The 15,387-nt window shown below is 41.9% G+C and overlaps 1 protein-coding gene across 1 annotated transcript; it reads left to right on the forward strand.

The window, feature by feature from the left end:
* The first annotated feature begins 5,130 nt into the window (after positions 1–5,130).
* Positions 5,131–6,466, forward strand: LOC147430464 (large ribosomal subunit protein eL34-like). The gene is made up of 4 exons (XM_086493091.1): positions 5,131–5,290; positions 5,831–5,910; positions 5,992–6,101; positions 6,188–6,466. Exons 1-4 carry the CDS (start codon positions 5,212–5,214, stop codon positions 6,285–6,287), a joined length of 369 nt encoding a protein of 122 aa, XP_086349217.1. The 5' UTR covers positions 5,131–5,211; the 3' UTR covers positions 6,288–6,466.
* Positions 6,467–15,387: the final 8,921 nt, after the last annotated feature.

A 15,387-nucleotide genomic window follows, 5' to 3' on the forward strand; every position in this document is an offset into this window, starting at 1 on the left:
TCGATTAATCCAAATTGATTCTTTGCATGCCTCTGATGCTGCAACATATTCAGCCTCTGTAGTAGACTGAGTAACACAATCTTGTAATCTAGAACACCATGATACTGCTCCACCAGCCAATGTAAAGACATACCCTGACGTAGACCTTCGGTTGTCTAAGTCACCTGCATAATCTGAGTCTGTAAAACCCTTTACACTTAGCTCCTGACTCCCATAGCATATACGCATACTCTTTGTAGCTTTCAGGTATCTCAATATTCCTTTCACTGCCTCCCAATGTTTCTTGCCTGGGTTTGACATGTATCGACTTACTACTCCCACTGCAAATGCAATGTCTGGGCGAGTAGCAATCATTGCATACATCAAACTACCCACTGCAGACGCATATGGAATCTTATCCATTTCAGCCTATTCTTCCTCAGACACAGGACAATCTTGTTCGCTAAGTTTCACATATGGTGGCAATGGAACACTCAGTGCCTTTGCCTTCTCCTTATTGAAACGTTGCAAAACCTTGTCAATATACTCTGTTTGAGATAACCAAATCAACTTCTTTGATCTGTCTCTCTCAATGCGCATACCAAGTATATGACTTGCCTCACCCATGTCTTTCATGTCAAACGATTTTGCCAGCTTTGACTTCAAAGCTGAAATTTCTTCCAACTGCTTGCCAGCAATCAACATGTCATCCACATACAAAATACGGATCAGCCAACTGCCATCCTTAGCCTTCTTTGTATATAGACAATGATCGAACTCACTACGTTTGTAGCCTTGAGAAAGCATAAACTTGTGGAATTTATGGTACCATGCCCTCGGTGATTGTTTTAAGCCATAAAGACTCTTTAACAACTGGCATACCCAATCTTCCTTGCCTTTCTCAACAAACCCTTCTGGCTGCTGCATGTAAATTTCCACATCTAAATCACCATGCAAGAACGCTGTCTTGACATCCATTTGGTGCAACACCAAATCTAATATGGCAACCAATGCAAGAAAGCATCTCAGTGTAGTCATCTTGACCACCGGAGAGAAGACTTCATCAAAGTCAATGCCTTGTTCTTGCTTAAAGCCCTTGGCAACAAGCTTTGCTTTGTACTTTGGCTGACTATCATGAGCGGTGATCTTATACCTTTAAACCCATTTACAGGGTAGAGCCTTTTTGCCCCGTGGTAATTTAACTAGCTTCCATGTCTGGTTTTTATGCAGAGCTGTCATCTCTGATTGCATGGCCAATTGCCAATTCCCGGAGTCCTTCATTTGCACTGCTTCCTTGTAACATGAAGGCTCATTGCAATCAGTCAACATGACATAGTTCATAGATGGAACAAACCTATCAAGAGGTCGCGTGACACGTCCAGATCTACGCACAATAGGTGGCTCAGGCTCAGCCACAACCTGTGGTTCCACTCTATCCTATCCTTGCTCCTCTTGAGCCTTGACATTTTGTCTTGCACGTGCAGGTCCATCTTCTTGGAAGACAACTCTTCTAATCTCCTCAACCCTCTTTGGTTTAGAATGATATTTGGATTCATTAAAGTGAACATCATTGTTGCGGACAACCTTTCTGGATTCGGGATCCCAAAGTCTGTACCCCATCTCACCAGAATTACCATAGCCTAGAAAGATGCACTTTCTACTCTTTTGCTCAAGTTTGTTCCTAAATTCTTTTGGAACGTGAGTATATGCCTCACAACCAAAGACTCTGAGATGCTTGTATGAGGGCATTTTGCCTAACTATACCATCTCTGGCACTGAATCCTTCTGCAAAACCTTGCTAGGAGATCTATTTACAAGATGAACAGCTGTTGATACAGCTTCAGCCCAAAACCCGTTTGGCGGCTGTGCATTAGACAACATACTTCTGACCTTCTCTTGTATGGTCCTATTCATCCTCTCAGCAACACCATTTTGAGGAGGATTGTAAGGAGCAGTAAGTTCATGTTTTATACCTTTTGACTCACAAAAGTCCTAAAAGGCCTTTGAAACATACTCTCCACCATTGTCAGTGCGTAAGCATTTAAGCTTCTTGCCACTCTGATTCTCCACAAGTGTCACAAACGTTTTGAAAACACTAAACGCTTCATCCTTGTGCTTGAGAAAGTAAACCCATACTTTCCTCGAGTAATCATCTATAAATGTCATAAAGTAAGAAGCTCCCCCTAGAGATAGATTAGGCATAGGTCCACACAAATCACTATGAACAAGTGCCAACTGTGTATCTCTTCTACTACTTCTATGCTTATGTGGATGCTGTGTTTGCTTACCATACAGACAATGTTCACAGAATTCAAAATCATTAAATGAAAAGCCAGGCAAATAACCAGAACGAGACAAGATTTCCATTCCCTTCTTGGACATATGTCCTAACCGGCTATGCCACAAAGAAACGTTCGGCTGCTCGGTTACATTGATTACATTTTTCGAGATATTTGATACATAAATCATGTAAAGTCCTCCAGACTTTACTCCATGTGCTACTGTCATAGAACCCTTGGATATCTTCCACATGTTTTGTCCAAAAGTGGTGACGTAGCCAGCATCATCAAGTAAACCTGTGCTGGTCAAGCTCTTTGTAATTGCGGGAACATGTCTCACATTCTTCAGCGTGAAAGAAGAGCCATTCTGAAACTTCAATTGAACATCTCCAACACCTAAGATCTCACATGTCTGCCCATTGCCTAGCCGAACATGATCTTTAGTGGTCACATAAGAGGTAAACCACTCCTTGTTTGGAGACACATGAAGTGATGCCCCTGAGTCTATAATCCAGTCACTCAGTGCATTTCCATCAGATGCTGTAAGAAGAGCTGAGTCCATTGTATTCTTCAAGAAGTAGATGTCTCCTGACACTAGACTGTCATCCTCTGCAACAGTGTTTGTCACATTTATTTCTTGAATCTTCACTGAGGACTTGTTCTTCTCACCATGGTCTTCCAGCTTTCTCTTTGCCTTTTTCTGCTTTCCATTCTCTGCAGTCTCTTTTCATGTGACCCTTCTTGCCACAATGGTAGCATTCTATGTCACTCTTGCCTTTAGCACTGCGGGACTTGCTACGAGATTGATTCCTCTTTCCACCTTTGTACTTTTCTTTGGTCCTTCCCCTGACAACTAAGGCTATTCCTTTGCCTTTGTCCATTGTCTTTCTATTGGTTTCTTCAGTAAGCAGACTTCCTTCTACACCTGCTATGTTCAAACCATCTGGAGGTGCAGAATTACTCAAAGCTGTGCGAAAAGTGTCCCAACTTTTCGGCAATGTGATCAACAGGAACATAGCTCTAACAGGTTCATCAAACTTGACACCTTGAGCTGACAATTGACTATAGATTGTGTTGAATTCATTTAGATGATTGGACATAGGTGTCCCTTCTTTCATCTTCAAGTCAACAAGCTTCTTAAGCCAGTATACCTGTGAAGCTGCACTCTGCTTCTCATAAAGATCACTCAGCTTTAACCATGCTTGATAAGCCGACATCTCGTCTGCTACATTGAAGTAAACGCTTTCTGCCAAAGTCAGCATAATGGTAGAAAGTGCCAATTCATCCATTTCGCTCCATTCATCTTCGTCCATATCTTCTGGTTTTATCCCTTTGAGCTTTATAGGTTTTATCTGCTTCTTTTGTACCAACACGTGCCAAATCTGCTTCTTCCACAATGGGAAATTGGTTCCATCCAACTTCTTGATATTGTAAAGAGCAGTGTCCTGTGATCCAGCTATAGCTACGCTTCACAGTAGTTTACTTTCCTGGGAAAAATTCGGCAGAGTTTCCCTTGTAAACTGACCTCTGAACCAATATCAACCTGATGAACTAGTGGATGTCGCCTACAGTCTGTGTGTAGATGCGCCCGTGTCGTATGTGACACGCCTCCAAGAATTGTGAGCCGTCCTTCAATGTGTAGACAGCCACAAATCAACACTCTGGGAGTGTCGATATCCTCAACACCTGTAGTCGTAGGCCGAAAACCCCAAATTTGCAGAGTCGGATCTGCACCCGCTGAGACCACGTAGTCGAAAATGGCCTGCGCAGAACTTTGTCGAAGCCGAACGGTGACCGAGATGACCTCAGAATGAAATTCTGAGAACACCATGCCCTTCGACCCTTCCCACAGGATTTGGGGCCGTGTCTTCGCTTGTCGAATTTCACTCCAATCTGAGCTGGTGACTCTAGCCTCCTACAGTGCTGCCCCGAGCCTCGATTTGAGCTCTGATACCAGTTGAAGGAGTACGAGCGGAAGTGCGACGCGAGAGAGAGTGGGAGAAGAAGAGCACGACGATATTTTGAACTCGCTCTACTGTAATGTGTAGAGTATAGTGAGTTCTTATTAGGTTTTTACAAAAGAATATGTGTACATACCTGGCGGCCCGCCCACTTACCTGGGCGACCACATTGGGCTTTACACCCCAACACCTGTCAGGTGGGATCAATGGCCCCTATTAATTGGGGGCGGCGGGATTGGTTTTGTGCCATTCGATGCTAAATTAATCTCCAAGTGATTACCATGTGATCCCAATTAAAGTGAACCTCAAGTAAACTCAATGTGAACACCAAGTGATTGCCATGTGATTTCCAATTGGGATGTGATCACCTTGTGAACCCATCTGTTCCAAAGTGATCCCATCCAAAGTGATCACCCTTTGAACACCATGTGATCTCCACCTCATCAATTTTGCTATAGCATTGCAAGGTTCAAGGCTCGTGCATAGAACCCGGTTGGAATACTTTTATTCTTGGGAATAAACGAACAATCTACATCATTTAAAGGTCGTGGATCGTCGATCCCACCTGTCAAATAGTCATTTGGGGCGGGGGAGGGGGGGTAATGGAGGGGGGGCTCGTGACTATTTGACACCCCCCTTGTCAGGTGGGATTTACGGTCCACCATCTTCGAACGATGTGGACCGTCCAATTATTCTCAAGAATAAAAAGATTCCGGTCCACCATCGTAGATCCCACCTGACAGAGGGGGTGTCAATTAGTCGAGTCGGGGGGGGGGGGGGGGGGGGGGGTGTTTAGGGGGGGGTTCCTGGAATTTCAGTTCCTTCTCGTGCTACCTTTTTAACGTAAATCTCCAAAGCTTATTGAGCTTTTTTACACCGTCCGATCGGATGCAAGGCTAACCGTCAGATATAGGGCTACACAAATGATTTTGCATTGTGCTCCTCCTCGTCAATTCTCCTGATTTGCAGCGGCAGAGGCAGCAGCAGTAGCCATGGTGCAGCGCCTCACGTACCGCCGCCGTCACAGCTATGCGACCAAGTCCAACCAGACCCGGGTGGTGAAGACTCCAGGTAGAGCTTATGTTGAGAGAGAGAGAGAGAGAGAGAGAGAGAGAGAGAGAGAGTTGTTTCTGGATGGCCCTCATCTTGTGGCATTCGGGTATTCCGAGCTCAGACAAGCGCATTTTGATAATTTGTCTCCGCATTGCGATGTGGAAGATGCATTGCAAGGATGTCTACGAGAATGACACCTGAAATCGCGGATTTGCCCATGGATAGAAAAGTCCTCGAATTGACGCACATTCGAAATCGCCGATGTGCTTTGCAGAGAAAGATGACTACCTGCATTCCATTCATCCTGATATCGCAATTATGATGATGTCGTATTACGCACATAGATGTGCTCTTGAGAGAAGCTTGCTTATGGAGAGCCCACAGTTCAAGTCGAACAAGTTTCTCTGAAGAGCACATTGGCAGCAGTGAGGCTTCCTGGCTCGTGGAACAAGGCTCGCTCAATTAGAGTGCAAGCTTCATTGTATTTGAGTTTCTATGGGTCAATTTGACGAAGGCTTCTATATTGCCAGTCTCAACGATGGTTTAACTTCTTTGCAGGCGGTAAGCTTGTATTTCAATATGCAAAGAAGCGCGCACAGGGGCCGAAATGTGCAATCACTGGAAAGCGTATTCAGGGGGTCAGTTGCTTTCTCTGGTATTAGGTGGCCAATCAGTTTCGTGTAAGTTTGGTACTCCTCAAGCAATGAGTTTTGTTGTAGATTCCACATCTGCGACCTGCCGAATATCGGAACACTCGTTTGAGTAAAAGGAAGAAGACGGTCAATCGTGCATACGGTGGTGCTTTGTCAGGAAGTGCTGTCCGTGAGAGGTGCTCAGTCCTCTCAACTCGTTCGCTTTGAATCTGTTGCAATGTTTGTTGCTCAGCATGATTTCGTTGTTGTCTTGGTTTTGTAGAATTATCCGGGCTTTTTTGGTGGAAGAGCAGAAGATTGTGAAGAAGGTTCTGAAGATCCAGAAGTCCAAGGAGAAGCAATCTGCAAAGGCCCAAGCATAAATCATTAGATTTCTTGCCTAGTGTTGCAGCTAAGGGTGCTGAAACTAGATTTTGAGAGATTTTTGTAATGTTTGCCCTCTCCTTTTTCAAAGGAAGTGTTCACAGCTGAGATAATTTTAAAATTGTGAAAGAGGGCCCATGATCCATACCTGTGCAATAGAGAAGGGGTATTTTAATCATTGAGTTTTCTTGGTTTTTTACTCGTGTTTGAGTGTGTGTGTGTGTGTGTGTGAGAGAGAGAGAGAGAGAGAGAGAGAGAGAGAGGATTATACGCAGGATCATTCTCAAGAGACCTCATAGTTTATCTGACGAGTCTTGAACTCGAGTCTTGTTACTCTAGAGGAAAATGGGATAACCAATCTACCACACTTGGGTGATAGAAAGGCAATGACAGTGTAACATTTTCGATTTTATGCTGCATATTTTTGTCACAAGGTTATTGGACCCCTACTTCTGAGTGTAAGTCATACGCTTCATGATCTCTCACATGACTAAGAGGGCCTCATACTGGCCACAACAATGCATCTACGGTAACCAATTTTTTAGACTCTTTGAATGGGCGTATGTAGAGTCAGGTCTTCAAAGCAAGAGAGATTGTAAATGGGGGTGCTTCATCCTTCTTTGCAGTGGTTTTAGCTGGGGCTAGACCTGATATCAAGTGTAGTGTCTATGCCTTATGCATGACTTTTTTTGAGGCAAATGATATCATATGGTGGCTTCAGAGATTCACTGGAGTGATAGACCTGGGTGTGATCTTTATGAAGCCATTCGCCTTTGTACAGACAATTATGAGAAACTGATGGTCTTGTGTGTCTACTATAGAAATTTCCCAAAAGGAACATTTTCTGTTTTTTCACTCAGTGACCTTTCCCACCTATAAAGGTTCTTTATTGACTTTCCACAGTAATATTTCGAGTGCATGGCGAGCAGTGGGGAATCCATGAGCCACTGGCAGTAGTAGTATTTATAGGAAATGGCACCAAGGCTCCTTTCCTGGGCATTAATTTGTGGGGAAGGGGGCCAATATACGTTGACAATTGGAAGGTGCTCACTGCTGTTCAGGAGACAGGTTGGCTAGAGGTAAGCGGGTACAGGTCTGCAGGTGCGCACTAATCTGATGTGCTATGATTGGATGGCACGAGTAAAAATTTCAGGTATGCCGAGACTTTGAGCATCATTTGGCCCCTATAGTGAGTAGATGCATGGCTCTTATCTGTTGCCTCACGACCCCTGAGCGTCAGGGCAAGTATCAAGTAAAATCTTTATTTTTGTTTGCATGTCACACGACTCACGGAAGGGCTGTGAAGTCTGTGAACAAAGGCTGGGGAGATCACAGCCGTGAGCATCAAATCAAAACAAAACAGGTCAAGGAATTAAACCCCTTTTAACTCGGGCATTGCATGTGAGCTTACAATATAGGGTTGTAAATATGGGCGAGGGTACAACACGCACGCGTGGATGAGATGGCTAGCCCATGTGTCGCCATACGTGGGCTGTGAGGTCATGGGTTCAAAATCGGGTGCCGAGGCCCTCATTTTTTGTGCTGCCCGGTTTAATTTCTCCCTGATTTTTGTGCTACCTGGGTTTGATCTGCCTCGGGATCCTGCCTTGGACTTCCGGGCGATGATCCCCTTACCGCCCCCTCTTTAATGCCCTGACTGTCATGGCGAGGCCCCCCTCTTCATTGCACTAGTATGTTATTGTGAAGAGAGAGAAGCTAAACGTACTCATTTTTGTTAGCCTGTAGAAACTTGTCCATCCTCACTATCACGTGAACTTTGGAATGATAAGCCTGTTTGTGCTTAAAATGGCGTATGGTAAAATGTCAAGCTGGATGCGATTGACCGCAAATGCCTGCAATGCACATCAAGCGTATAAAAGTATTCACTATTAGTGGGAAGGGCTACATCTGTTTTCCAAGAGTTCTTTGATTCGTGGGCCAGTCTTGTGCCTTATAAACTGAACACGGCCCTCAACATCGGTGACTCGTAGGCATATCCGAGTGACATACAGTTGTTGTGTGATTGTCTCTTTTGAAGCCTTTGTCGGCTCTTTCCCTTTCGCATTTAATTTGTACTAGTATATAAACCCGTCTTCCATATGGGATAGGAGAAGAAACATAATTTTTTAATTGATAAGAGAGAGGGAAAGCTCTTTTTATTGTTTTGTCCAGCGAGATGCCCATGAGTGTGCTTGAGAATTTTTATTTTTCATTGTATCTACATATGTTGTTCTATTGTACAGGAAGTTTGTTCACGCTTGGCCAAATACAATTTAATTGCTAATAGAGGTATTCATGGACATGAATCTAAAAAGCACTTCTAGCCACCGATATGGATATTTGTTTTGGTGATAGGTTATGTGAGATGAAAAATATTCCTACATAAACGCATATGAGAATTGTGTTATTAATACAAGGAGTAATAGGTGCAATTTTATGCCTGTTTTAGTGTAGAAGCATATGTTGAGAAAAAGATGTAAAAATCATGCAGAATATAATAAATCCCCATCCAATCCACCAACCATCATTTTTCAAGGAGCATATAGTAAGAGTTGGTGCAAGTATAGGCTTGATCCTTTTTTAATGCATCTTGCACTTAGTGTGGTCTATAACATGCAAAAGACTATAATCTAGCACATTCCCTTGGTAGTATATTTTAAAACTCCAATACACGAGTGCTATGTGGCCATCTTGGACTCCATGACGAGCTTTCTCCTTTCCATGTGGCAATACTACAAATCTCTTCGTTTAGATGAAAAATACGACATGCTTATGATGTCTTTTGGTAACCATGTGCTTTCTCCAAACTAAGCAATGGGAGAAGTGCAACTTACATCTTTGATAATGGTCTCTTTAGTACCATTGGCTCTTTCATATTTAGTGTTGGCCTTCAAAGATGACCCACCATTGTAGCCCAAAGCTTGTGCACTACTTGACTAATCTTTGAGTTGCTAACTTACCTGTTGATTGTTGCGCCTTGACCTATTGCTTATGAAGCCATAGTTTCTCAAGTCAAATTAGCTACTTTTCTAAGAGATGATTGGTTCCAACCTTTTTCAACCAATTTATGATCAATACAAATTAAAGTTCTTGATTGTTTATTTGCAAAGGAGAGAAAACCCTTTTAAAGGATAAGAAATCTAAATATTTAATCAACCATCTTTGTAATGTTAAACAATGTGATTAACCCATAGTTTAGTGGTATGGCATTGCATAAAAATGACATCTTTTCCAAAAACATGAAAGTATATAGTGATGACACCATCACTAATCACATCTCTCGAAAACTGCAAAAAGCTTTTTTAAAAGAATAATATATTTAGTGTTTTGATCAATACTTACTCAGGGAAAGATATACTTGATCTGATTTTCTCAAATCATGGCCAATCCAAATACACTATAAGGCTAAGACCAATTTTCAAACGCACTACCCCACACCGCTTCCATTGTCTAGCTTGTATCCACCTAGATACCCACTATAAGCTCTATCCGTACAACATCCATCTACTAGCAAAACCCATATCCATAATCAATTGAGACCTAACCTTGTCAACCAATTCACTAATGCACTTGTGTCAAGAATTTGGTAGCCTAATCCTCACGTAGTACTTGTGCTCATCAATTTTATTGTCCACTGCACTGTCTGTTTTTGAGGCGTAAGAACCTCAATCAATGGATCAATTGAGCACAAATCTACGTCACATGGCGTCATTTGAGCACATATCTACATTCGACAATAGGCATAAGAACTTCAATCAATGGCGTCACTTGAGCACGTCATACCTACATCCCACAATAGGTGTCCATTTGCTAGAAACAAATATTTCCCTAGACTAATGTACTTTGAGAGTGTTATGATGTCTAACCACCTTTTTATTAGGCCTTAATGTGTATTCATGCCCTATCATCCACTCTGCACATACATTGCCTACATTGTTGCTCGATAGAAAGATAGGTTTATTTTCTACCTATAAATTTTTACTAATTTTGAAATTTGAAGGTGAGAGAATGTACTAAATGTAGAGAAGTTTGATGTTTAAAAACCTTCAAATATATTCAATTTATCGCTAGAATTCTCCATCTGTATGATTTCCAAGTTTCATATTGAGCACTGGCAGCAACCCAAGTTGCTGCTCGCCAAGCTATTAATCATGGGGACCTTTCCTGATTGGCTAGCCTAGTACCTTGAGTGCCAATTCATCTACACTTTCTTGTTCCTACTCCTTTTCTCGTCATAATTGAAGACTATAATGGTCTACTATCATTGCTTACGCACTACGCATAAGCACTCATGAATCCCTCAATATCTGCATTGACCAACTAAGCGTACATATATATTTGAAGGCACAACAACGCAAGTCAGTGTGCCATGCGTTTATTAATATTGTGTGTAATTTGCACATGTTAGAAGTTAGACTTGCCTTGGAGTCTAGCCATTCAATTCATCGCATTGAGTCTTGACATTCTGTAGAAAACCTGACTAAACACTATTGAGATTGCTCAAAAACTGGCCATGATCAGCCACATCACAACTCCTCACCATGGGCAACCCCATTGAAGCACTGGACAGAATGACAACTGCCAAATCCAGTAGTAACATAACCTTCATTATTAAAAGTCTCGGCAACTTGTAAAGTTTGAAACAACATGCACCCTCCTTTTGGCCAAAAAAATCGGTTTTCTAAATATTGAAGTTTGTGGAAAGTTTGGTAGTGAGTGAAGGAGAGAAAGGTTGGTGGAAGGTGAAGGGTCACAAATCCCTTATGTAATGTATGGCCTAGTATAAAGAGGTCCATTTCTCAATAAAAGTTTATCCAAGTTTGTGTACATGAGATGCAATGCTCTTTATGAACTTGTGATCACCTGCACTCAACTGAAGATCGTGTTTATGAGTCCAAGTTAGCCTATCTTGGAACCTAATTTGCTTAAGTCACACCACTTGTTCACACATATCTTACACGGATGCCTCATGGTACAACTTAGCACCCTAGCTTAGATTGACCCTTTCTTTTAAAACATAGTTCATCATTACTACATATTTGCAAACAAATAAAATCTTCATAATGCTGCATTTTTCTAGCCACCAACTTTGCAATGTTTCTCACCAAATAGAAAGAAGGGCTCAATAAAGAAACCCCCCCACATGTGTCCACATCAAACTGTGTTGCAGTCGGGCATATAGAAAGTCAAGCCCCAAATTTGACATGCTATTGAATGGCAAGTGCCTCTCAAAGTCCATTCAGTTGAGAGAACCCATTGGGTGTTGTAGCCTCTCCTCAACTTCTACAACCTTATAGCCCCATGTTAGCTGTTGAGACCAAGCAATCCTTACTGCGATATCATTGAAATTGAATTCTGCTAACCGGCCCCAAGATTGCTAGTGGAAATTTTATAAGGTAACTCTCTTGTAGTGCAAAAAGATTTTGGTTGAAAATAGCCCAATCCTTTGTGGTGCACATTGGAGTGTTTTCTTTTGGCATCTCTTCATTACGAACTCCAACATTTATCGATTGGAAATATTCCATATTTGCAAATGACCTACTGATACACTTACTCTTGCCTTGTCTCATGGCTTGACATTCATGTCGGACACAATAAGCTACAATTTTAGAATGAAATAATCTATAAGGCCCACTCAAAGAACTCTCAACTATCGTAGTCACCCTTCTCTTCCATCAAAGACCAATTTGAATTTTTTGAGCTCAATAGTTGTGTGGCCACATTAATCAATTTGTCTTTAGCAACCTCGTTAATTCTCAAATGCTCTTGAACATCCTGAATCCACTACACTAACACCCATGAATCTTGCATACCATAATACATAACTGGGGATATGAGCGTCCTTAACATACATGTCTGAGTCATTGTATGCTGAGTCTAATTGCCGATTACTCCTCCTAGAGGTTAATCCTCTTCACATTTGGTTCTCCTCATGGCCCATGATATCTAGACTTCGCTACATTTGTTGCTATGCCTATTAAATTGTTTGCATATGTTGCTCCAACAATATACCATGGTCTCTATATGACATACATACTCATCAATGTGTTCCATACACACTTACCATACATACCATTATGGAAGTGCACCACACAAGTGGCATACATGATGGCCAACATGTTCCCTATGTAAGTGTCCTTCTCAAGTAGCATGTATCCTACTGCAAGCTTTGCACACACGACTCTTGGATACAAAATAAAGGGAAAGAATGAGAGGTCACCTACCTCTTCCCCACATGCAAATGAAGAAAAAAGAAAAGCGTGCAAATAGTGAACATAGTTGGCACCTTCAACTGCATGGCTCTAGAATCAATAGAATCAGACATCGTAAGCAAAGATTGTGAAATTTATAGTCTTGGTACCATTGCCATCGATCTCACCACTAGCCACCAAATATCCATCAACTTCCTCCACCGTCTCTTGCATCTGCATGTTAGAATTATGAATGAGTACTTTTGGTGGTCAAAGCGTTGGTTCAAAAAGTTGTCATGGACACAAAGCTTGTTTGTATCTGGATGCTCTTGAAATTGTTGGTCTAAATAAATAAATTAGAGGTTGTTTCAATTTTTGAAAGCAATAGCCCATCACTTCAAACTTGGAAGTGCAACACTTATAGACCCAACAAATAATTTCCAAATTTAAACTTGGAAAAGTCAATGAAATTGGTTGTCTTTCACAAGGGTAAGGGCCAAAAAACTCATTGTGCATGGTTTTAGGAGCCATAGTTAGAGCCCTCATCTTGGAACGAGAGCACTATCTATATATTAATTGGAGTGGGGGGATCAAGAGAGGAGTGCAAAAGAGCATTAGCTAGTGAATGGGTATATTCTCTCCCTATAGCCTATTACAACATAATGGAGGCAATTGCTCCTCATTCAAATTGTGGAGTTGCCATGGTGGCTAATGAAGTCATTGATTTCCACTGCTCCTTGGGTTATGCTCGTGCAACCTCACCCCCTGGGTCCTGCACGATGGCTATCTCTTCACCAAAGTTCAGATTCATGCCGCCCACAATTGTTAGTTTGCTCTCTCCTGCTTCCAAGCTTGGCTGAGAAATATCCTCTAGGAGAAACGGAGCAGGGCTTTCTCATATGTAAATCTATTATAAATGACTTTGCCAAGAGAGAAGCATTGAGTCTTTACCCGCATGATGCAATAACCTCTGCTTCTCTCTAAGCAGAATCTCTTATATCTAGAAGAGTGTGTTTTCTTGCCTTGCTCTCCTAGATATGGGAGAGCCTTTTGCGATTTAATTACCATGCTACAAGTTCCCATTTCTAGGCCATTATGAGGCACTCAAGGGTACAACCATTGTAGGAGGACTAATTATTAAATTTGCCTTTTGTGATTTAATTACCATGCTATAGGTTCCCATTTCTAGGCCATTATGAGGCACTCAAGGGTACAACCATTGTATAAGCATCAAGGTCTCTTGGGATTGTTCCTACAATGTATAATATTCACTTCTCCTTCTTAACCATTGTGGTCTCTTGGGATTGTTCCTACACTGTATAAAATTCACTTCTCCTTCTCCTCCTCCTCCTGATCTCTCTCTCTCTCTCTCTCTCTCTCTCTCTCTCTCTCTCTCTCTCTCTCTCTCTCTCTCTCTCTCTCTCTCTCTCTCTCTCTCTCAATTTTGAATCTCCTGGGCAAGTTTGTCAATTAGACGCATGATCACGCATCCCCATGACTACATTGTCAAACATGTTTTGGATGGAGCAGTTGTTAAAATGTATGCACACTCTTAAATGATGTAAAAGTCACTTGAATGTATTTCAAAAGAGAAATTAAACAAAGGAAGAAGCTATCCACCGTGGTCCGTGGAGAGATGATTAAGCAGGCGAGGGGAGTTGACCCTTGGGGAGGGGGTGTATAAAGCGACGAAGTATCATAATAATTTAGGTGTTTTAGGTGTCCTCTCGCCAATTTTTTTAGAAAAAGATACATCTTATCTTATCTTACTATTATAATGGATGCGTGGCTCTTGCCCGATGGTACACGGCCCTTGCGCGACCATGTAACATGGATAATATTTGGAAGGGATAAGGACCTCCCCCTATGAGCCCTTTGGTGTGTCGAAAAAGAAAAATTCCATGCTTAGAAGAAGGATTTCTACCAATTCAATAGTATACACATTGAGCCCACTATATTTAAGTAGTACATTGGTGAGTGACAAATATGGTACTCTCACGAAAGTACAAGAAGTTCTCGATGGGGTTTCTGTCTGCAATGTCATCACTTGGAACATCTTGATTGCATGATATGCTCAACATGTTTTTGACAAGGAAGCACACGAGATGCAAAGGAAAGTCCTCTCTCCAGATGCAATTGTGTCCTTACGCAAGGCATTGACATGGGTGAGAGAATTCACTGTGAGATTGCTAGTCAGGGTCTGTTAGAGAAAGATATTGTACTTGGTAGTGCTTTGATCAATATGTATGCCAATTGTGGTTCCATCATGAAAATATAAAAATTTCTTAATGGGTATCCTCTCTGAAATTCCTTCAGTTGGAACATGATTGCAGGATATGCCTATGCTTGCACCTTGAAGGCATGTGGCCTTATGCAAGATCCTCACGCGCGTGACAAATTCTTGATGAGATCAGGGCTTGTTGGAGAAACATGTTGTGCTTGGAAATGCTTTTATGAATATGTATATCAACTGCGGTGCCCTTATGAAAGCACATAAAGTTATTGATGAGCTTTTTAAAAAAAATGACGTCTCTTGGAATGCACCAATTGTAGGACACGCCCAACATAGGGTAAAGCGGGCCAATTTAACAACCCTTAAGCTCTACATGGTTGCTTTTTTCGTACTCTTCACCATTTTGAGAAAAAAAGGAAGCAAGCGATAGCGTTGCCACCCAAAAACTACCCGCATCTTGGGTGATTTCATACGCGACACACCAGTGGTAAAGATCGACGACAAAATCAATATTCTTGTGCTAAAAAATGGGGCACTAGTAGCACGACAGCATGAAGCCACTTTTTAGGTCGATACTACCAAAATCATGCATCGAACGATGAAGATTTAACCTCAGCTAAGATAGCCGCTAGATATCTCACTCGTTTTGCTATCCCAAAATGGTCAACAATGGTC

Source organism: Adiantum capillus-veneris, chromosome 21, assembly GCF_014529385.1.
Source record: "Adiantum capillus-veneris isolate H3 chromosome 21, ASM1452938v2, whole genome shotgun sequence".
NCBI classification, from domain to species: Eukaryota; Viridiplantae; Streptophyta; class Polypodiopsida; order Polypodiales; family Pteridaceae; genus Adiantum; species Adiantum capillus-veneris.